At 35.1% G+C, this 24,086-nt stretch overlaps 1 protein-coding gene across 1 annotated transcript in view; it reads left to right on the top strand.

The window, feature by feature from the left end:
- The window catches only part of FRG1 (FSHD region gene 1), a 30,347-nt gene that overhangs the window by 2,099 nt on the left and 4,162 nt on the right, over positions 1-24,086 (top strand). Inside the window, exons 2-5 of the mRNA XM_081752696.1 lie at positions 7,964-8,046; positions 10,581-10,706; positions 17,423-17,589; positions 21,702-21,904. Of these exons, the coding sequence (XP_081608822.1) occupies positions 7,964-8,046; positions 10,581-10,706; positions 17,423-17,589; positions 21,702-21,904 (579 nt within the window). The remainder of the gene's footprint in view (positions 1-7,963; positions 8,047-10,580; positions 10,707-17,422; positions 17,590-21,701; positions 21,905-24,086) is intronic.

Genomic DNA, 24,086 nt, shown 5'->3' with positions numbered 1-24,086 from the left:
GTGACCATATAGCACAGGTTAGTTCGTGTTTTTAGACTCGTTTTTACGCCATGTGTCCGTACGATATTTGTCATATAACGGTTAGGTCCTGCTAAAGCGAATCTGCACCCATGAATGCAACTCCCACCCTGTAAGAGGCAATGGGTTAACTGCAGTAGATGGCGGCCTCAAAATATGAAATTTATTAACAGAGAAGTGAGTAGTATCAGACGAAATATCAGCATGAAAATAAGGTAATTGTTTAGTAACGGGAGACCAACACTAACGCTAACGGAGGGGTGGTTTTCTTCAGTTCTACCAGGCAAATGCCGGAATGGTACCTACTAAACATCCTGGCCAATACCTTCCCAAATTCTTTCCATTGTTGTTGTTGTTGTTCGATGTCCAGCATAAATGGCCATTGAGCTGTATCTGGTGATTGTGTTAAATAAATAAAGAAATAATGAAGGCAGAAAACAACGTGCCCTGCGAGGCTCTAACCCGCGTTCACTCGCTGACGCTCGCTCGGCAATACTGTCTCAATGAAATGTTAATAACCTAACCTAACCGAATGTAAACAGACTATCGCAAAAAAAAGTCAGTTAAAAATCTGCTTCCCCCTCCCCCCAAAGTAACAAAAAAGGTAATAAAGGTCATCAGTATAGGGTGATTGATTAGGAAGAAAAGCGAAGTTAAATTCTGGACTATGTGATTCTGGAGTATTTCTCGTATTGATACACCCAGCCCCCGCCAAGTGAACTTTGTGGTGGACAAACACCGTGTGCGTGGGTTTTCTCGGGGTTCTCCCGTTTCCTCCCACTTTCTTCATTCTACCATTTCATTCATCACTCATCATCACCGTCTCCTTTAGCCTAACCGGCATAACCGTGGGACGTAAAACTTAAAGATTTCATTTCATTTCGTATTGATACAATATTTGGCGTAGAGGCAATAGAGCTTAATATGGTCGCTTTTCAAACACACTGTCGTATTAACTAACTTAGGACGTGTATACTGCAGTAATGGAGGGAAATACAGAAATGTAGAGCAGAAACTAATAAGAGAGGAGTTGCGTCTGAACCAATATGATGAAATAAGGCCCACCTTGTGGGGGTATAACTTTGTAAAATCCACGGAAGAAATATGTTACTTGATTTCATAATAAGAACAAGAAATCAAAATACATCGTGGTCTTATCTGTTACATGTATAATAAGGTAGAAATATGAAATGGAAAACGTGCTCTTTACCACGTAGTACTGATGAAGGGAAGTACTATGTGAAGACAGTGTACGGAGTTATAAAAGTATTGCAAAGCTGTACTACAAACAAGGCATTTGTTTTTATGCCATATGAAATGTTTTCCTGTATTCTCGTTTATGGATATGCCCATCGTTGCTTACGCGCCTGTTCCCTAAGGACGCACCCCCTCGCTAATGTTCGGAACCCTTATTGTGCTCCTATCCTGACTTGGTTAGATAGCATTCGTGCTTTTTAGTGGCCATCTAGCAAAAGTTGGTATATCTTTTAAAGTTAATTGTTTTTTTTTATGCAGTAATTTTTATACCATATGTGCACACGCTGTAGTTATACTTAGCTCTCCTAAAGTCAATCTGCATCCATTAATGCAACTCCTGCCTTAAGAAACACTTTCTAAGACAGTAAGAGCGCATTTCCTACTAAGGGAAGTTTATGACATGAATATAAATGTGGCCTTGTGTTGCAACCTAGTACAGGAAAGATGTATTTTCTTACGCATTTTGTAATTTTTGATGTTCCAGGGACATGTGTTTGATGGGAAGCTCCGCCGTCGTTCTTTTCTAATTGTTTATTTACATAATGCTGTAGTAGATTATTGTTTATAGTGCTGGAGGGAAACATGAGAAGATAAGGATTCATTGTTTCCCTTGTTTCTCAGTAGTGCATAGTTTGGAACACTTAGCAGCAGTTCGCAAGTAATCCACCAAGTACAGAGCATAATCTTATATTAGGATTAGATTCCTGGGCTTTCGGCATCTATGGCCATGTTAACCTGTGACATATAAAGGATTATGTCCCTCAGCGATCACACTACCCCAGAAATTGGAGACGAAAGAAATGTCCTGAGATCACTAGGTACCATCCTGGCATTTGCCAGGTGTGAATTAGGAAAACCTTAGTCAGGATGGCTGGTCTAAAAAACCTTTTACACTTTTCCGACCGAATGTCCGCACCGGCAATTGAATCCAGGACCTCTCGCACCGAAGGCGAGAGCGTTAGTGGTTACATACGCGGACCCACACAACCTTGTATTGATACAGAGGTGATTTTCGTTGTTCAGAAGTGGATTCATTAGTAAACATAAATGAATGTCCGTGAAGTATCGTAAATAATCATCTACTCATCGCGCGTCGATTGGGTCCAAAAACGGATTCTTATCCCGAGGAACCCTGACATTTGCTCGTGTCTTTTCCTGTGGCGTACTTAACTCATGTAAGACTTCGTCGTGACTGTATGATCAGCGTACGCGCTCTGGATACGGAAGACCTGAGTCCGATTCCTGATGGGAGCTCATGTGGTTCGGGGCTGACGTTTAAATGTAAGTCTACGAATCATATATCCTTGATGCTCAAAGGGACGCTGAACTCGAAATGATCAACCATGGTTTACTTTGCATCGTTTTTCAACTTGGTGGAAGTGCTAGCGAATGATTTTTGCACTGCATTTAAGTTCTTTTCCTCATATCTTTGGCAATTATTGACCTAAATAGCTGCTTTGAGTGTCCTTGAGATATGGAAATCCGGTAGATGGTACGTCGTGAAATGATTTATCGCATTCTTAAATGTATCAAACTTCAAGATTAGCAAAGGGGGCGCGGTGGCTCAGTGGTAGAGCATTCACCTCCTGTGCTTGGGGTCCCTGGTTCGATCCCAGCCTGCGCCGTGTGGACTTTGTGGTGCACAAACACCGCGCTCGTGGGTTTTCTCGGGGTTCTTTCGTTTCCTCCCACTTTCTTCATTCCACCATTTGACTCATCTCTCATCATCATCGTCTCCTTTAGCCTAGGAATGCTTATCGGATGGTTACTTTCCTGAAATATTTCGGCAACCAATGCTGTTCCCATTGATTGGGAGACACTAATTGAAGAACACAGGCTTCACAGAGATTGTCATTAGTAAGACTATTCATGACTTTGGATTAATTGTTTTAACAAAAGAGACACTGACCAAAGCTTAAAACTTTATTTTAAATTATAATTTGTAACTGTTTCGGATATCTAGCATATCCTTCTTCAGACACGATCGAAATTAATGAAAATACAGACATATATATAAATGTTGTTATAACAGAGTTTAAATTCTTTAACCGTCATATATATATTCATTGTTATAAAAAAATTTTAAATTCTTTTAACAGTCATATAGAGTCATTGTTGTACTTTTTTATTTTTATTTATTTATTTATTTTTCTTATTTACCGAGGCCTTCAGCCCATCCTGTAAGTCTTCGTGTTCACTTTCCAATTAATCACTTCCTTTATTTTTGGTTCTTATAAGGGCCTTTTATTTATTTATTTTTTTTTTTTATTTTTATTTATTTATTTTTCTCTATGTTATTCAAACTTCCTTGCCATGATTCATTAATTGGTAAGCCCCCTGTCCAGTTCATCAGTTTATCTCTTCCTACTTTCTTTATCCAATCCGCTTCTTTCCACTTCCTTATTATCATTCTTTTCTCCATCTCAAATACTTCCGTCTTATCCCAATTAATTGCGTGATTCGTCTCCTTAACATGTTTGTATATGGCATTGGTATCTTTTTTCTTCCTAACATCATCTTCATGTGTTTTATCCTTTCTTTCATTCTCTTTCCTGTCCCTCCTATATATGACATATCGCAGTCCTCACACCATACCCTCTAGATGACTCCTTCTTCCTCTTCATTATTCTTTTTAGTTCCTTTTCTATTCTTCTTCTTTATTGATCTTAATAAAGTTTCTCCACTCTTTCTATAAGTTCTGACCCCTCCTTTCTTCAATAAATTCTTCAGTTTCTCCGTTTCTTCTCCCATACTTTCTATGCCATGCCATTTTCCACTCTCATCCTCTTCATTCTTCTTTCTCCCTCTATTCCTCTTCCTGCGTTCTTCTTCCTTCTCTAACTGTTTCTTGCTGTAACCGTTCTTCTCTAACTGTCTGTAGAATTTCTGTATGCTCTCCTTCCTTTCTTCAGTTTCTCCGTTTCTTCTCCCATACTTTCTATGCCATGCCATTTTCCACTCTCATCCTCTTCATTCTTCTTTCTCCCTCTATTCCTCTTCCTGCGTTCTTCTTCCTTCTCTAACTCTTTCTTGCTGTAACCGTTCTTCTCTAACTGTCTGTAGAATTTCTGTATGCTCTCCTTCCTTCCTTCCTCTTCGTTCTCCATCATTTCTATTCTTCTTATCATATTTGTTTAATAATTAAATAAAAATAAAAGGCCCTTATAAGAACCAAAAATAAAGGAAGTGATTAATTGGAAAAAACAAATATGATAAGAAGAATAGAAATGATGGAGGACGAAGAGGAAGGAAGGAAGGAGAGCATACAGAAATTCTACAGACAGTTAGAGAAGAACGGTTACAGCAAGAAAGAGTTAGAGAAGGAAGAAGAACGCAGGAAAGGAAGAGAGGGAGAAAGAAGAATGAAGAGGATGAGAGTGGAAAATGGCATGGCATAGAAAGTATGGGAGAAGAAACGGAGAAACTGAAGAATTTATTGAAGAAAGGAGGGGTCAGAACTTATAGAAAGAGTGGAGAAAATTTATTGAGATCAATAAAGAATAGAAAAGGAAAAAGATTAACAAAGAGGAAAAAGGAATCATCTACAGGGTATGGTGTGAGGACTGCGATATGTCATATATAGGAGAGACAGGAAAGAGAATGAAAGAAAGGATAAAACAACATGAAGATGATGTTAGGAAGAAAAAAGATACCAATGCCATATACAAACATATTAAGGAGACGAATCACGCAATTAATTGGGATAAGACGGAAGTATTGGAGATGGAGAAAAGAATGATAATAAGGAAGTGGAAAGAAGCGGATTGGATAAAGAAGGTAGGAAGAGATAAACTGATGAACTGGACAGGGGGCTTACCAATTAATGAATCATGGCAATGAAGTTTGAATAACATAGAGAAAAATAAATAAATAAAAATAAAAGGCCCTTATAAGAACCAAAAATAAAGGAAGTGATTAATTGGAAAGTGAACACGAAGACTTATAGGATGGGCTGAAGGCCTCGGTAAATAAGAAAAATAAATAAATAAATAAATAAATAAATAAATAAATAAAAATAAAAAAGTACAACAATGACTCTATATATGACTGTTAAAAGAATTAAAAATTTTTTTATAACAATGAATATATATATATATGACGGTTGAAGAATTTAAACTCTGTTATAACAACATTTATATATATGTCTGTATTTTCATTAATTTCGATCGTGTCTGAAGAAGGATATGCTAGATATCCGAAACAGAAACAGTAACATGTGTAGATACTTTTGCCCATCTTACTTAACGTCAACTAGTGAAGAAGCGAGAAGTGCAGCAGAGACAGCGTGTATGCGGAAACATTCTAAATATTCAAAACTTAAAGAAGATCACATTTTTTTTGCGTTTGCCACGGAAACAATGGGCGTTTTTAGCAAAGAAGCCAGAATGTTTTTAAAGGAATTAGGATCAAAATTAATTAATAAATCAGGAGATCCTAGAAGTGGTTACTTTTTGACACAAAGGATAAGCCTAGCCATACAAAGAGGCAATGCCATTAGCATATTAAACTCCTTCCCATCTTCACCCAAGCTGGACGAATTTTTTTATCTAAAATAAATATAAACATTTTCTGAATGTTAATAATTGCTACTTCAAAGACATATACAGTATAAAATGATATTTTTGTTTATTATTGTGTGACTGGGATTATGGCAAAATCTAAGTATAGAGGACTGAAACACTTATTAATCATTATGTGTTATCCTTCGTTTCTACAATTGTCGGTTTATATAATACCAAAATTATGTTTAATTTTTACTGTTTGCTGTTTTAAATATGTTAATTTTGATGTTTCTCTAAATGTATTAGTACTTTTGCAAAAAAAAAAAAAAAAAAAAAAGTTACAAATTATAATTTAAAATAAAGTAAAGTTTTAAGCTTTGGTCAGTGTCTCTTTTGTTAAAAGATTGTCATTGTGTATTTAACTACTGAAGTAACTAAATCGAGGCATAATTATAATAACGTAAGTTCATGAATGCGTCTAAGTTTTTATTCATGCTGAAATTTTCAATGGAAACCTTCACCTTCGTCACCGGCTTATCTGTTTACGTAAAATCACAGTGCAGTTTCAATCAGTCACATCTTATGTCTTCCATTATAGAAGGAAAGATCATTTTAGGTGTCGTTAAGCTTAGTTGTAACACCCTGAAAACAAAATTCGTAAGCCATTCTCTGATATAATAGTTTCATGTACCCTAGTGTTCCTCTTTGTCACTTATTGTGGCTTCAGTTGTATTGTGTAAAACCTTTTTTTTTTCTTTTTACCTGTAATTATGCTTGCCAATAACTTAATAGTTATTGTTTAAAACAATTGCCTGAATAAGCAGTTCATAATAATTAGAGTAGCTTTAGATACGCCACTGGTTTATCACTTTTACTGATAGTTTGAAATAACAGGTGTTCTTGCTTCCAACTTTTTGATCTGGGAAGATTTCATGAGCCATGGTCCTCTTCTTACGATGATCTAGTACACATGTTGAATTTACTTATTTCCAAAAGGGTGCTTTTGTAGGAAGCATTTTTCAATTATTGTTATTAACGCTCCTTTTCTTTCCACTTTAAAACGAAAGGTTAGTAAGCACGTGGAAATTTGATAACACTGTTGGTCACCAAATAATAATTGAACAGTTAACGATATACCTGTTCTCTAAACTGCTAGAAAGCGTTAGTTCTTAACAAATTGATATCTTGTGAGTTGATTGCGCATGCTTCTACCTCGGGCTGCAAATTTTGGTTAAGTTCCCAAGAGGATCATCCGGCAAAGAAAGCATTATGTGAAAATGACGAATGCCACACCTTAATTTGACATTAATCATAATGATAAATTTATTATTTTAAAAAAATAATAATTTTACGAGGACATTTGTGAAGGATTCTCTGAGTGAAATATCACCATCACAACAAAAGAAGTTATAATCTATGCTCAAGATTTAAAGTTTATTATGCTTCCACTCACCTTATTGGAAGAGCCCGCGGTGACTTAGTGGTAGAGTCTTCACCTTTGGTGCATGGGGTTTCTTGGCCCGATCCCAGCTCACGCCAGGTGAGCTTTGTGGTGGACAAACCGTGTGCGTGGACTTTCTTCATTCCACCATTTCGTTCATTTCTCATCATCACCGTCTCTTTTATCTTAACCGGGATAATCGTGGGACGTAAAATTTAAAGATTTCATTTCACCTTAATGTACTAGTCCTTAAAAGTCCTGAAAACATATTAAAGAAGCTGTATTTTAAAACTTGAAATATATAGACAACAGGTTTAGGTATCAAGAATGAAAGTTATCCAATTTTCTCTTGGATGTCTTACTATTAATATCTTTTTTTAATTATCAAATAAAAATTAAAATATTAGTCATATATGTTTGTTTGTACCGGTCACCGCAATACCATCAATATTTTCTACCCTGCCGATAAAATGCCAGTGAGTTGGAGACCCTGCTTACGAACTAGATGTGGCATGGATATAACGTATTTTATAAAATATTTTAGCAAATATTTTATAAACATAATTTAACAGCAATAAAAGATAAAAACCTAGCCGCCTACTTTGATGGTAGATACCTTCTTCACTTAGGTTTCTAGTAAGGGCGAAGAGGCTTAAGATGATTATCTATTTTTATTAATGAGAGTCCAGCAATTAAATCGATTTTTTCAAAGAAATGATTTGCTTTTTGAATTTCTTTTTTCCAGTTCTCATAAGAAGCACAAACATAAGAGAAAGAACAAAGATAGAGACGAGGAACCTGCCAGAGATGATGATGCTATGTCACATGGTAAGATTTGTTTCTCTCAATGTTAGCTGGAAAGTGATTATTATAATATTCAGATTTATGTTTCCAGAAGACAAATATTATGAATAATTTCAAAACCTATAGAATATACTTATAGGTTCAATGTTCCCAGTTAGCTATTTTATAAATACAGATACAGGTTCGATGTTCCCAAGTAGCTATTATCTAAATACAAATTACTAGTGCACCTACTCAAATAGACATTTTTCACACAGCACAAACAACAGTTTATGTAGCAAACCCGTTGTTTCAACTAGCTTGTAGTTTCGGAGATGTATGTCCATACGATTAAAGTTATGAAGAAATTATTAGGTGCACTTAAAATAATAATTTGTGTTCGTAAGCGAGCTAACAAGCTAGGAACAGATTCTATAAGTCTATTCTATGAAATATTTTACATGGATTTTCTCTTTTCTTTCAGAGGTGTTTTTTTTTTTTTTTTTTTTTCCCTCAAGTTTGACATACATTTTTAACTATTTTTCATCGAATACAAAATGTGGAGAAAAATAAAACAATATGTAAAATGTGCAATCACTTGCTGCCGGAAGACGAAGTCCGATTAGGCTTTGATTACTCATAATGTCTGTCTGTCTTCAGGGAATATGTTATAAATGTATAGCAAGTGATGCTTAAACTTTTTCATGAATTGAAACCTATATCGTGTTAAATCTTGCATCATAATGTTTAGTAGTAGAGCTTTCAATTCTAGATACAAAATCTGCAAGACATTAGTTCCCTTTGCAGTGGAGAGGCGAGTGATAGTGTTCTTTTTAGTTCTTATAATGTGACCTGCAATGCAATGTATAGGTGAGAATGTAATACAGAGTGAAAAGAATAGCGTTGTGGTTAATTTATTAGTGACAAAGATACGGGCTTGAATCCCGATCCAGTCATGAATTTTTTCACTCTTTTTCTATCATTAAGTTCGCATTTAAAGAGGAAATGACATTATGTAAAATTGATTGTTTCTTCTTTTTGTCACATTGTATGTATGACACTGTGTATGTGTTTGTCCCATATAAGAATCCACTCCAGATTCTCCGTATCTTGACATACTTCTAGGTAACTGCAGGAATAGACCGTAGTCTATTTGTATTTATTTATTACAATCTATTACAATCTGCATAGAACTATGTTGCCTGTGAGGTAGATAACCCGAAAAGATAATGTGTTCCAGGTTGCCTACCATTCAGTCTATGCTAAGAACAGGCACTTCTACTAGCATAATATATATATAAAGCAGTCGTGAGAACTGTTTTATAATGTAGTCAGTGGGTTGTTCTAGCATAATACGAGTTGTGGTACAGCCCATATTGTCTGAATGGCTGAACAGTGACTTGAAGAGTAATGGAACGTGTGTGTTTTATCAGGAAACGGATTGAGTACCTTAGGAGTTAATGTATGGGCACAGTAAGCTGGAGACCAGGGTTTGATTCTCAGTCCAATCGTGCATTATTTATTTATTTTCACTCTTTGTATAACTTGGTACTTGCTACAATGTTACAGAAAAGTGATACTTTTTAATTTTTCACTGTCAGTATTTTGGAAACGCCAGTTTTTGTCATCGAGTCACCTAGAGTGCGAGATATACAGCTGGTTTCTTCTTTACATTCTTGAAGACAAGAAAATACTTTACCACAGTTAGATGATAAATGACCGGCGATTTGAATAGACACTAATTCATAATCACTCCATGTATAACTTTCTGTTACACCAGTTTATAAAAGCTTCTTGCTACCAGGTATTCCTGTTAATGTTCGGTGCTAATTTTGTTCTTATTAAAGTTTCTTACGATACGCAAAGACTAGTAACAATACTTAATGAATATTAATATAAAACAAGTAAATTAAATTGGTAATTAATTTCCATTTTGTAAAAACTAACAATCAACATAGAAAAATTGTAATTATGTTCACATTGTCGCCATGTCTAAAATTAACTAGATATTTTCTAGAATATTTACTTCAAGATAGAGATTGTCACACTTAACAGTTTTTTCTGTAACATATTAAGTCATTTACGTGAAAGTCAATTCACTTCATAAACACATTTTTCACTTTAGTACAAGGGTTCTAATTCTGAACTGACACCTCTAGTTGAACTGGTTGTTTATGTAGAGAGAATTTTTCAGCGGTTTCTTTATGAAAGAACTGATGATTTAACAATTCTTTCGTATGTACCTAATAATGTGAAAGTCTGTCTTAGATGGTGCATCTTCTTTTCTTAAGCAGTTATTGAACATGTAACCACAATATAATACAGAAAAACTCAAATTCATTGACACTTGTTAATCTTTTTATAATTAATTACCTATGAAGAAATTTCACAAATTGACTTTAAAAAAGATGTAAAGTCTCGTATCCTTACTGGCCCGGAAAATGAAACTTGACAGTTTTGAAAGATTACCAATGAAGAATTAAAACTTTTTGCTTCTTTGAAAGAACTTAGTAAGTACCAAGGTACCTTTAATGTTGCAGTGCTGTAGTTTATAATTCAGAGTCTTTGCTTTTGTCCAGGTGGTTGGTGGAAGGTGTCTGCAATAGAAGAAATGGTAGGATCTGTCGCCATAGAGTTTGGAAAACATACGTACGTGAAAGCCTTGGATAATGGACTTTTTACACTGGGTGCACCTCATGATCAAGGTATGTATGTTATTTTGTACTAATTTAAAATGATCTACTTTTTTTACTATGTGTTTCAGTTGCTACACAAAAAAACGTATTGAAGTTTTAACATTTCGTAATACCCATTTCATTCTTTCTTTTACTCATTTTTCAACATATCTTGAAACACATTCTCTGTTCACATACAAGATTCAACGTTGCCACTATCGTAAACTGAAAGTAGTACGTATATTTGACGTTATTACCAAACTTTTGTGCTCTAACTTCATGAACACACAAAGAGTGAAAAAGTGACTAACTGGATCAAGACTCGAACCGGGGACCTCCGGTTTCCTGGCAGGAGCTCATGTGGTTTGGATTCATGTTAATCAGTAGGTCCACGTCTCATATAGCCTCGCTGCTGAAAGGGACGCTAAACTAAAATCAATCAATCAATCAATCGGGGACCTCCGGTTTACCATGCCAATAAGTTAACCACTACGCTACCCAGTCCACTTCCGAGAACAACTACTGACTCTGTCGAGGTCGGTGCTCTCCACTCAGACCACGTGGGTTATACCTGAACAATCCCTGTGTCCATATATTGAACACCTATGACAGTTGTGATTTCATATAGATATTAATGAAAGAAGAAACAACCGATTATATTACGACACCATATCCTCTATAGCTGTGAATTCAATAACGCACAGAGTGAAAAAGTGAGTGACTGGATCGGACCGGGATGTTCTAACGGACTGGACCAGGAAATCACAACCGTCATAGATGCTCAATATATGGACACAGGGATTGTCCAATCACAGCAGGGGGATGTGGTACAACCCATGTGGTCTGAGTGGAGAGCACAGACTTCAGTAGTGAAAGGCTGTTCTCGGAAGCGGACTGGGTAGTGTAGTGGTTAACGCATCGGCACGGTATGCCGGAGGTCCCAGGTTCGAGTCGCGGTACAGTCATCCAGTTTTACACCCTTTGTGCGTTATTGAATTCACATCTATAGAGGATATGGTGTGGTAATATAATCGGTTGTTTCTTCTTTCATTAATATCTTCATGAATTTAATATACAAGAAGTCGTAAATAGTGGAAATAATAGAACAAGCATATTAGAATTAATATTAATGAGTCATTCCAATTTTTGATGATGATAATGATGATGTCTATGTTTATAACCAGAACAAATATGATCTAAGTACACATGATTTAGGAAACGTACAAATCAATTGGTTATCAGTGTAGATGAGAATTTTGTAAACTTTAGTTGCTAATGCAAGATAAGCATCAACACACAGAATGCCAGCGTGTATTTTAATTTCTGAAATCGTTTGTTGCAGTTCATTTTGTCTTTATTGAGGTTATTTTAATGTTCTAAGTATAGAGTTTTCCAAATGAACTAAATTCTTACATGTAATGATTCATAGTGGATTAACATAGGACAGTCGTATAGATGTGTGAGTAATAAATTGAACACTTTTTCTTGTGCTATAGAAACTGTGATCGATATTCATATATATATACTCTTGGTCACTTCAAGTTTTCAGTACGTAAAGAATCCTTTCATTTAGTACTTTGGTCGCTCCCTTCCCCGCTATCTAGTGGTTAGCGCGCTCACCTTTCACGCACGTGATCCCAAGTTTGATTCCCGATGGAAGACCATTGAAATTTTAACGTATTACAGTGGTTCGAATTCTACTTTAAGCTATAGGTTTACGTCTCGTGTATTGCTTTTGTGCTGGCAACAATGCATGCTAAAATTCAGTCCAACCAACCAGCGTTCGCCTTTTTCCTGGAGCATTGGTCAGTGGTCAGTGGGTGGTAAAAATAGTAGCAAAATTGATTTAAAAAAAAAAAATGAAAGTAGAAAAGAGCGCGACATACCAGGTAAGAAGTGAGCAGCAACACTTTGTCCTGTGTGGTCAGTAAAGATCATATTTGAGACGCAGTTAGTTCCTGTTTAATGGTTCTGTACTTACTTTGCTTTTTTTTCCTCTCTTTTTAACAAATTAGTTTTGTTTTTGTTTCTACATCATATTAAAGATGAAAGTTTTGGGAACAGCTGTTATTAGAGTACTTTTTCTTTCTTTCTTTCTTTCTTTCTTTCTTTCTTTCTTTCTTTCTTTCTTTCTTTCTTTCTTTCTTTCTTTCTTTCTTTCTTTCTTGCTTTCTTTCTTTCTTTCGTTCTTGCTTTCTTTCTTTCTTGCTTTCTTTCTTTCTTGCTTTTTTTCTTTCTTGCTTTCTTTCTTTCTTGCTTTCTTTCGTTCTTGCTTTCTTTCTTTCTTTCGTTCTTTCTTTCGTTCTTGCTTTCTTTCTTTCTTTCTTTCTTGCTTTCTTTGTTTGTTTGTTTGTTTGTTTGTTTGTTTGTTTGCACGCTTCCTGCCAATAGGATGGCTCTGTCTGCAACGCATTGTTGCCACGCCATGGTTAAGTTGAAAATTAGAATACCCTAAGAGACATTGAAAAAATCGCTCTAACACATTTGTTCGTGTGTGGCAACTAAGCACTGTAAATACCCATCAAATAGTAATGTTCTCATCAGATGGGCTGGCTGACAACTAACGTCACCTACACCACAAAACCAATAAGACATCCATTGGATTAAAATGTTTACGTGAGTGCTAGCTGAAACACTTTGAAGGCCAACCAACAGCACTGGCGGGAATTGTGCTAATATAAAACACATGTATTCTAAAATCAAGACATAGATTTAAAAAAAATAGTTTTAGTGGAGATAGGTTGCATGGAATTAATTAGACATTCACACTAGTTAATACTAACTTCTTGTTTAAAAGTTAAGTTTTTAGTTATTATCTATGCAGTTAATTACCATACATATGTAATTAATAACTATACATCATATCTCCACTAAGACCTTTTTCTTACCTATGTCTTATAGCAAAAATTTGACATTTAATACGATTTTTTATTTATTTATTTTACTGGTCTGTAACAGGATATAGGAGAACAAGGAGAGCACCTACTGGGTTTATTTAGTTCTTGTCTATACATAGGTCAAATATGACGTATTTCCGCCAGTACTTCGTGACGGGAACAAATAGCCTCGATGCTGACGTCCTTATTAAACCTCAGTCAATTAATTCCACCAGTACTGCCGGTACCTTTTGTTTTCTGTGGATTCCAAAGAGACGTAGTACATAATGGAACTTACAATGATTATCTTTTATGTTGACTTATAAACTTTATAATGAAAAGGGAATTATAATTTTTCTCTAAATTTCCGAAATAAGAAATTGTAGGGAATAAAAAGATAGAAGGCAAGGAAGAAAAGAAAATGTATTGATTAAAATAAATGTTAATCATTAACCGTCTTTGCTTTTTTATTATCTAGCAATCATACTAATTGGAACCGAAGTTGCAGATTTTCGCAACCGAGCAATTCATTGTTACCGGAAGTGACGAAATTACTTGACTCATCCATTGAAACAAAATGACAAAACTTTCAAAAATCTCACGTAACATACTTAGCCAAGAACCCATTTCTGAATGCTGTTTAGTTTGAAGCGAAACTATTGAAACCTTCATTGTTCATTATAACTTTGGAAATATTAAATATTATTAATAACACTTGTATAACAATTTCGGCAATGTAACGACCTACAAACCTGGGACATGTCTTCTGATGAAGGCTATGTTACTTTGCCGAAACTGTTATTAATACATTTAGTACTTTAGTCAGTTTTGTTTTATTAATACATGTTTAAAAATAGTACTTATCAATTACTTCTATTTTTCATTTCGTAACTACATTCCATTGCCTGGTGATGCTGTACTTCGTTACTTACCTCAGTCAATGAAATCCTTTGTGGTATACGTGACCCTGGATTCTAACGTGGCGCCTGTCTGGGCGCTTCACAGCTTTTTCTCTTATTTTCTCCCTACTTCTTTTCCTGTCTTATCTGTTGAAGCTTTTAGCGAAAGTGCTTGTAATGTACTTCTATTGTTTTCGCTGTCTTTGATGGTAAGTAATTCATTTTCTGTCCCCTCTTCGGGATGCCTTTCTTCCAACTCTATCTCCGTGTCTGAAATAGTGAAAAGGTGTTAATCTTTACACTGTTTTCTGGTAGGTGATTTCTTCTTCACACGAAATTAACTAAAAATAGACTATAAGCTCATTTGATGACGTATCATCACATAGAAATGGAAGGCGGTAATAAGGAAAAGATAGGTATGTGAAGGACACCATGTACCTGTGTTTTCACCTCGTGTTGCATTGTATTAAGGATTTAAACAGTTAAGTCGTACAATTTAACAATAATTGGTTACTTACCAATGTATCCTCCCGTGGGGAAACTAAATATTAACGTATCGGAACAACAAACTAGTTTTTCTTCAGCTGTAAGGTAACAAGAATGAAAATGGATGAGATAAATATAGTATGGAAAAAGGAATACATACTACCGAATAAATATAACGTGAGAAATAGGTACTAAAAACAACGCGCAGAGCACAGTGGATGGAAGAAAGGGCTGAGTTGAAAGAAGCAAGTAATATAACGATGTCTGTGTTACGTCACTATTGCCAGATCTACATATTTTTATCAATGTTGCCAAAATCCACATTTAAAGCCGGTTTATATTTATTAATAAAGAATGATTATTTATTTATTTATTTATTTTTAATTTTTAATTTAGTTTAATTTATTCATTTGCTGAACCTATCATATTAACTTGCTTTATGCTGTGTGTATGTTTTAGGTCAAGTGAGAATCCCGACATATCCTCTTCTTATGATTTTTTTGATTGTCTAATGTGTTCTTTAATTCAGATGTTGATAATGCGTTTTAATTTCACCTATATATGAAGAGTCACGTTCACATTGAGCACGATAAATACGTGACCAATTTAGTCGATTAACAAAGTAACTTTTAAATTCGGTAAGATGTTTTTCTAAACTTTTTGAGGGGACACTGGAAGCAGATATGTTACGCTTTGCAGGAATACGTTGAAGTTTTGCTGATAATTGCAAAAAGTAAGGAAAATCTATCCAAGTTTTTTCTTCTTAGAAATAACTGTTTTAGGGACTTGCACCGATTTGCATGTTTGATTAAACCACTTTTGTAAAGTACGCAGCTTATAACCGTTCTTTTGTCGTATTTGATGTAAAAAATTGTATTTCGTCATTGAGTACATTTGGACGGTACAAATTAATAATGCCCTACGAAAGAAATTCTTCGAAATATTGGTCTTGAATAAAAGTACTTTTAGGTCGTACACAGGTCTTCCAGCTATCCTATTTCCCTATTTTTTCCTATATTTTGGAAATTTGCGTATATTTGTCTTATATCTTTTCCTATATCTCCTGTATTTTTTAGTGATTGCATTATTAAAAATACAAGCCAAAGACAGTTCCAGTGATGATTTAAGTTGCTACATATTAGCAATATGCTAAATAAGTCAGAGCATTTTTTTAAGGGACAAGTCAGCAATCCTCACTATTATTATTATTATTATTATTATTATTATTATTATTATTATTATTATTATTATTATTATTATTATTATTATTATTATTATTATTATTTTAATTTGTTCTTTACTATCCTCCTATGTACATTTTTTCTGTGTTTCCTATGTGCTTATTCTTCCCCAATGAAGCTTAGCTGAGGAACCTTACCATGCTCTAGTCTCTTATAACGCAAGCTGTGTTAGCATTTTCTTTCAGCAGTGTGTACAGCAGTATTGGTTCCGCATTGAGGTGTATTGGTATTTACCAACATATCCCAACGCCTTCCAATATTGCTGTACATAATATGCAGGGTTCCCACACGCGTCCTGGAAAACCTGAGATTAAAAATATGTCGTGGAAACGCCCTGGAAAAGTTACGAAAGCAGAAAAATGGTGAAAATCCTGGAAATTATTTATGAACTGGAAATGTCCTGAAATTTATGTTGTATAACAGTTGTTAGAAGTGTATATATAATTTGCAGAGCTATGATGAATGAAATGCTATTATTATTTATTTCACAAGGAAATACGTTGATCAAATAATTCAATGTTAAATTAGATTCAAATATTTCATTACAGAGAAATAAGTTATCGCTCTTCTTTTTTCATTAGAAAGATACGAAATAATGAAAAGAATGTCAAAATAAAGTTCATCTGTAAATAAAAGAACTAGAAAGATAATAGAAAGGTTGAGAAATACTTAACATTTTTGGGTGTATTCAAAATTATGTATGAATAACGACATGTAAAAAGTGTTAAATACCATGGTAATCCTTTAATTAATAGTTAACTATTTCTTCTGAGGTAGTGCTAATATGTTCTAAATTCTAACAATATTCAAGCTCCATTTTTTTAGTGTTTTTACTATTTTCAATGCCTTGTTCAAATTCTATTGTTTGCACAAAAATCATAAAAACAAAACAAAAAGTAACGTGAAAAGGGTAATTCAGAATGTATGGAGAGGGAGTATCCTTAAGGAAATAATACTTCCAGTTTCATTACTAATTTGTGTTTGTGCATTATAGTCAAAATTGTTGGTACCCCGGAAAATCTGCAGTGAATACTGAAAAAATATTGGAAGGTTGGCCAGTGAAGGGTGGCTTTTTCTTGCAGTACATTTTTATTTTTTTCTGGGCTTCAGAGCGTCATATTTTATTGTAAAAACCAAACTGTCCTGTATTTTTCAATGTCCTGTTGGTACGCCTGCGTACAATATTCATTCATTTGTCCCTTATGGTGCTTATTAATCGTATGTCCTACTTATCTTTTTTCTAGGCGAGGGTCCAGCTCCCGAAGAGGTGCTTACAGCTTTTAAAATTAACGAAACAAAGATCTCTTTAAAGTCAGGCTACGGAAAATATTTGCGAGTTAGCAAAGAAGGAACAGTGACTGGGCGATCCGATGCTGTAGGACCAATGGAACAATGGGAACCAGTTTTTGAGGTATTTTATTTTCATTTAAATATTTTTCAAGAGTTTTAATTGTACTTTTTAAAATTAATTCTCTGGTAATTGCTTGAATTATACCACCACTGAAATACATAGCTGCATTACACAGCAAATTATTCGTTGTTCTCAGCAGTCTGCAAGTATTGAATACTTGAATGCCTTTTCTGCTCATCAAGGTTCGCACTGATCTTGAGAATCAAAGGAAGTCATGGAAATGCTACAAAATACAGTAGAACCCCGATTGTCCACGGAATTGGTTGGCAAGGGAACCGGGGATAGCGAAAATCTTGGATAACCCGAAAAAAATACTAAAAATGAGGTGCAAACACGAAAATAAATATTTCAGCATAAAAACTAGTTTTATTATAGGGAAAACATAACAAAACTTGTACAATACAGCAGAAACCTTAGCTGTACGTCTAAATCATTACAGTAAATAAAAAACAATACTTTTTTTGTAAACAGAAGGTGTTCAGTTACGCTACTTATCCACAAATTCGGAGAAGGCGTATAGGATTACAATGCATAATAAATCACTCTCTCTAAGTAGGGCCTATTGTATTTTCTCTCTCTCTCTAAGTTTTGTAATAAACTCTTCAGTAGTTGCCCGCAGACTTTCACACCACAGTGAACAATAAATGTAATTTACTACCAGGAAAATCACTCAGCCCAATTCCGGTTTTTTATACCTCACAACAATCGGTCTGTGCTTATCAGAGTAGAGTTGCATTTCGAAACATACACTATTGTTGGAAAATTTGATGTTTATAATGCAGTTTATCTTTATGTTTTAGGACATTCAGTACTTATTTGCATGCGGAGTGTCAGTCTGCAGGGACTACTTATGAAAAATAATCGAGCGCGATTGCAGCATTAAAAAAAAAAAAAAAAAAAAAAAAAAAATGCGGCACTTGTGGATAATCGTGGCTGTATTGTATATATAAAGAAAAAAGATTGAAAAAAATCTTTTGGAATAAAGAAGTTTGATGGGTGCCGAAAGATGTTTAAATTTCAGGCTTTGAAAGAAATCAGACATTCAAATGCTGCAGAAGATAATATAAGTTTATTAATTACATATAATCAAAGAGAAAGACCAACTTAAGTATATGTTTACTTGTTAATGTGTGTGAGTTCATTCAGAATGCTGAGGTGTTAAAGATATCGTAAGTGTATAATTATTATTTGGTATTAGTGTTTTATGGTATTCCTAATACAGGAAGTTTGACTCATAATAAATATTTAGTAAGAGAATAAACTTATACTGTATGGAAGGAGGAAACAACCGATTTTTTTTTTATACATGTCACATCCTCTGTAGGTGCGAATTCAACACGAACAGTGAAATTGTGAATGACTGGATCGGGACTCGAACTTGGGATCTCTGGCATACCGTGTCGATGCATTAAACCACTACACCACCCAGTCCGCTTTCCAGAACAGCGATACACACTCCTGCTCCTGAAGTCGGTGCTCTCCACTTAGATCACATGACTTGTACCACAGCCTAGCTGATGCGCTTGGAAATCCAGTGTCCATATATTGAGAACACCCTTTGAAGATTGTAATTTTGATAGATATTAATGAAAGGAGAAAATAACCGATATATATATATATATATATATATATATATATATATATATATATATATACATGTACACCAGATCCTCTGTAGGTGTTCTCAATATATGAATATATGGGGCACTGGATTGCCCAAGCACATCAGTTAGGCTGTGGTACACTCAGAAGCAATATTAAGTAGAGGTTCGAGCTATTATTTCGTATACCTCCAACCTTATGTAGTTTCTGACTACAAACCATGTGATCCGAATGTAGAGCACCGACTTCAGGAGTGAGAAATTGTATGTGGCTATTCCAGGAAGCGGATTGGGTGACACAGTGGTTAACTCATCGGCACAGTATGCCAGAGATCCTGGGTTCGAGTTCTGGTCTAGTCATTCTCTTTTTCACTCTTGGCATATTAAATAAGGAGATCGTTAAACGATTATAGGAGTAGTGGAGGCCAATTAAAAAGGTCTTTTTTTAAAACGTTACTTTAACGATAACCTGATTTAAGTCCTAATGATTGTATTTAGGTGCTGCTAGTAAGGGAAAATTTACTTACTCAGTGATGGACGCTCACAGAAATCAACACCCAAAATTTCACTGTGAACGCTGAAATTCCAAGCAAACATTCAGTTTTCGTGAATCATTACTTTGGGTACATTCGTTTCATTTTATTCCCTGATATTTTCATTTATTTATTTATTTATTTTTTCTTCCTGTTTTTATCCGCCGTGACCAAGACTCCAGGAGAGAGTCGAAAGCTCGGAACTATAAGTAATATTGAGGAATTACAGAAATCTGTAAGTAGAATGCAGAATTCCTGAATGTCAGGTTTTACATTGTCTGATGGTAATTTTAAATTCACTTCTGCATGTTGGACTGTTGGAATATTGGACCGAACATTCTATAGTATTCGTGATATTTCCGTCTCTTGGAAACCTTTTAGAATATGATTTACTATTCTTAATGTTTCAGGCAATTAATAAATCCATAAGAGAAAAAAGAGAGATTGTTCCATGAAAAGTGTTTGTCGCAAAATGCAGAATGCGGTGATACTAGTGCTGGCTTCTTATGCATGTTTTCAAGTGTCTTATTTCACTGGCAATTCTTTCTACACAGACTTATTGACCTAAAATAGTCTTTCTTCTCTTCGCGTATTCGACCTTGTGGGAGAATTATTTGCAGAAGATTTCTAACTGTGTAGTCGAAAATGACTGTTCTAGAGGGTCTTAGTAGCAGTAGTAGGTTTATACGCCTCTGACGTGTTAAAATTTGAAGGGGGAAGGAATTACAGAACACTGAATGCTTTCAGACCTACTTCAATTTACGCCCAAATCGCAAGCAAAAACGAAGGCCGCATGAATTCAATATATATCTTTACCTGCCAGGTAGTTGGCTCAAATTCAGAAACTACATGCAGTACTACTATCACGGGGTTTCAAAGACTTTAAAAAGAAGAGTTAACCTCTAAGTGGTCAATAAACTGTAGTCCTTTATTGTGTATCGGGACCACCTAAAGTTGCTATAATAATGTTCAAATTTATAAAGAAGGAAATTTCAGTTTCAGTAGAACAAGCAAAGAGCAGTATATGTTGAGATTAAAATATCATCAAAAGTGTTCAAAGAAAGAATACGGGGATAAATTTATATAACAGTGAAACTTAGTACAGAAGCTTATTTAAGTGAGGACACGTTAACAAAAATACGGTCAAAATTGTCATATTATTTTAATAAGTAAAATATGTTAAAACAATACAAAAGGAAAAACTTCGGAATAAAGAAACCTGTAATAATACTTAAATGTGTCTTCTACCATTCTTTGGGAGTAAAATTTCCAAAACTTGTGTAAGTAAATAAGATATTCCTATTGCAAAACAAGAAATATATCTATCGTTTCTCCAAGTAAGAGAAGGAAGTTGCAGATTTTCTGAGTTTACATTTCAGCAAATCCGAGTTAACATCGATTTTATAGAAAAATAGTACCGTTTATTAGATGTAGTCTTTGTCTTTCTTTCCATGTTTCCTTCCATTCCCGCGTAACATTTAAAATCAAATGAAATTAAATGTTTAATTTCAACGTCCCACAAATATACAACAGAGCTAAGGGAGACATTTAAATCACTGGTTATAAATACGATGTTTCCCTTGTATCTGTATCTGCGATTTCTCCCATTTTTCTCGTAATCATTTTTCAGTACAATTAAAGAAAATTACTAATTACAAGGAAGTTATGGGAAGGTCCATCAGAGACACCTGTGTGGGCAGTGTTTCTTCCAGACATGTTTTTAGGGAACATTTTCCCTCCTCGAGCTCTGAGAGTGCCCCACCGGAGGAGACCAAAACAATACGTCTATTATATAATAATAAATAGAATAGTACCGTGTGAAAATAATATGTGCTCTTCCGAATACTAAGTGTACCCCCCCCCCCGGAATATTTTTCACTGTGTGTGGGCATATGATTTTTTTACAATACAATATTCGAAAATGCATAGGAAATAGCTGTAAATATCTTAAATATCTCTTTATTTGAATTAATTTCAGGATGGCAAGTTGGCGTTGTTGGGTTGTAACAATTGTTTTATGTCTGTGGATGACAATGATGATTCGATTGTAGCAACCAGCACTCGAGTAGGTCCCAACGAGATCCTGCAGGTGAGGTCTTCTGCTCCGAGAGAAAATAAAAAACGGAAGGAGATCCCAGAAGAAGAGCAGGGCAGTTTAGCACAAGTGGAAGTCAATTACGTGTAAGTTTCATAGCACCTGAACTTGTCTTTTACACTGTTGATACATACAGATTGATTTAATTGATTGTACAGATTGATTTAATTGTAACTAGCTTCTAAAGAGATGAGCATGTAAATCAGTGGTTTTCAAGTTCTGGTTCTTGTTAGTGGTGGTCAGCTTTGGCCTATGACATGGTGCTGTGTCATCCATGACACTTTGTCCTGATGTACAGATTTAAATATATCACTAAATAACTTTCTAAACCATAAATCATAAATATAACTCTGTGAGTGAAGAATATCCCAATGTCAACAGAAAAGTTTTGAAATTATTAATGACTTTTTCAGCTAAGTATTTTATGTAAAAGAATTTGTTCTGCTGTCTGTGATATTAAGGCAATACAGCAGCCGACAGGACGTGGATGTTGCTCTGTGTCTTGCGGTTCCAATATTGAATCCATGAGTAGACGATTTTGACAAATAAACAGCAGAAAATATCGCACTGAGTCAACAAAAATGATCTTTCAGATCACTATTATCATAGATATTCCGCCATTATTGGCAAGTCATTCGCCTCAGCTGGGAAGCTTCCATGCTCCACGGTCTTCCGCTAACCTCTTCGTCTTCACGTACGATTTTCTTGTTTTGATATCGTCCATTAATTGTAGTCTCCTTCACCCCCTCCTTCTCTTTCCTGCCACCATATCCTCTAGCACGTCCCTCATTATAGAGTTCCTTGTAAGCCAATGTCGCAGCCAGTTTCTCTTCCTCTTCTTAATAATATCTAAAATTGTTCTCTTTGCCCGGGTCGTTTCTAAGATTCTTCATTCGTTTTCCGCTCGACCCAGCTAATTCTGTCCATTCTGCTCCACACCCACATTTCGAAAGCTTCCAGTTGTTTTCATCATTTTTATGTAATATTCATGTTTCTGCCTCCTACAGTACAATACTCCACGGAAGCATTTTATCAGTCTTTTTCTCAACTTCATTCGAGGTCCTGCAAAAGAGATTTTTCTTCCTCCTAAAGGCTTCTTTCACCATTCCTATCCATGCTTTTATTTCACGTTCACACATAGAATAGACAAAATACGACAGCTGTGTGATTGTAAAGTTCCTAATACAAATGCGAAACGTAGTATGACTCTAAGGTTGTAATTTCTGCATTCATTAGTTCAGTAATAAATAATGATAATAAATAGTAGACAGGACTTCTAGGAGAATCAGGGAAACGACATTTGGTCAAGGAAGCCTATAAGTAGTCAGAGAAATTTACCAAATGCATCTTACGAAACAAAGAAACTTAAAATAGGCTACAGTAGCTAGAAAATGCATATTTAGAAAATAATAATATTTTTAAATTACAAGATAAATTGAGATGGGCTGATCTGTAGCTCAAGTAGTAGAGTATTCGATTGCCAGATTGGAGTTAAAACGATTTGAAAAGCATAAGAAACAAGTGAAACTCAATGCAATTAAACATTAAAAACTAAGTACAACAACTGCAAAATGAAATTAAGCATTAAGAAGTAGTCTGGAGTACGATATGAATAAGCAAATAGTAGGGTTTGTGAAATATAGAGTTGGAAAATAATAACCCTTGACGCACCACACAAGCAACAATATTCGCTCTTTGGTATAAGTAAAATTCTTTTATGTGTGTATCAGTTTCATGTAGAAACTCTCAGTCCGTGGAGTTAGGGCATTGACATTAAAGTATTGCAAGGACTGAAAATAAAGGAAGAGAGAGAGAGAGAGATAACTAGAAGCAATATTTAAAATTTTAGGTGTTATTAATTCTGTAAGTTGTTTGTATCAGTCGAGTTGTTAATATATAACGAACTGAACATTCAGTTGTAATTCCGAGCGGTCCCGGGTTCGATTCCCGGTGGGGACGCTCGGTCAAAAAAAGAGTAAAAAACTTTTTCAGGCCAGCCATCCTGAATGAGGTTTTCCTGGGTTTTCCTCATTCACACCAGGCAAATGGCGGGGTGGTACCTCACTCCCAGGGCGCTCTCTTTCTCCCCAATCCTTTCTTCTTTCCCTTTCCCCGGATAGTGTGCTCACCGAGGGACGTCATCCTCAAATGTGACGGGCTAAATGTCCAGAGATGCCGAAAGCCCAAAAATCTAAATGCTAAATCCTAAATCCTGAAACAAGAACATTACAATACGATTTAAACATTTGTAGAAAGGTTTATATATTT

Source organism: Thermobia domestica, chromosome 3, assembly GCF_964235325.1.
Source record: "Thermobia domestica chromosome 3, izTheDome1.hap1.1, whole genome shotgun sequence".
In the NCBI taxonomy this organism is placed as follows: Eukaryota; Metazoa; Arthropoda; class Insecta; order Zygentoma; family Lepismatidae; genus Thermobia; species Thermobia domestica.
This window is presented reverse-complemented; position numbering and strand designations above follow the sequence as displayed.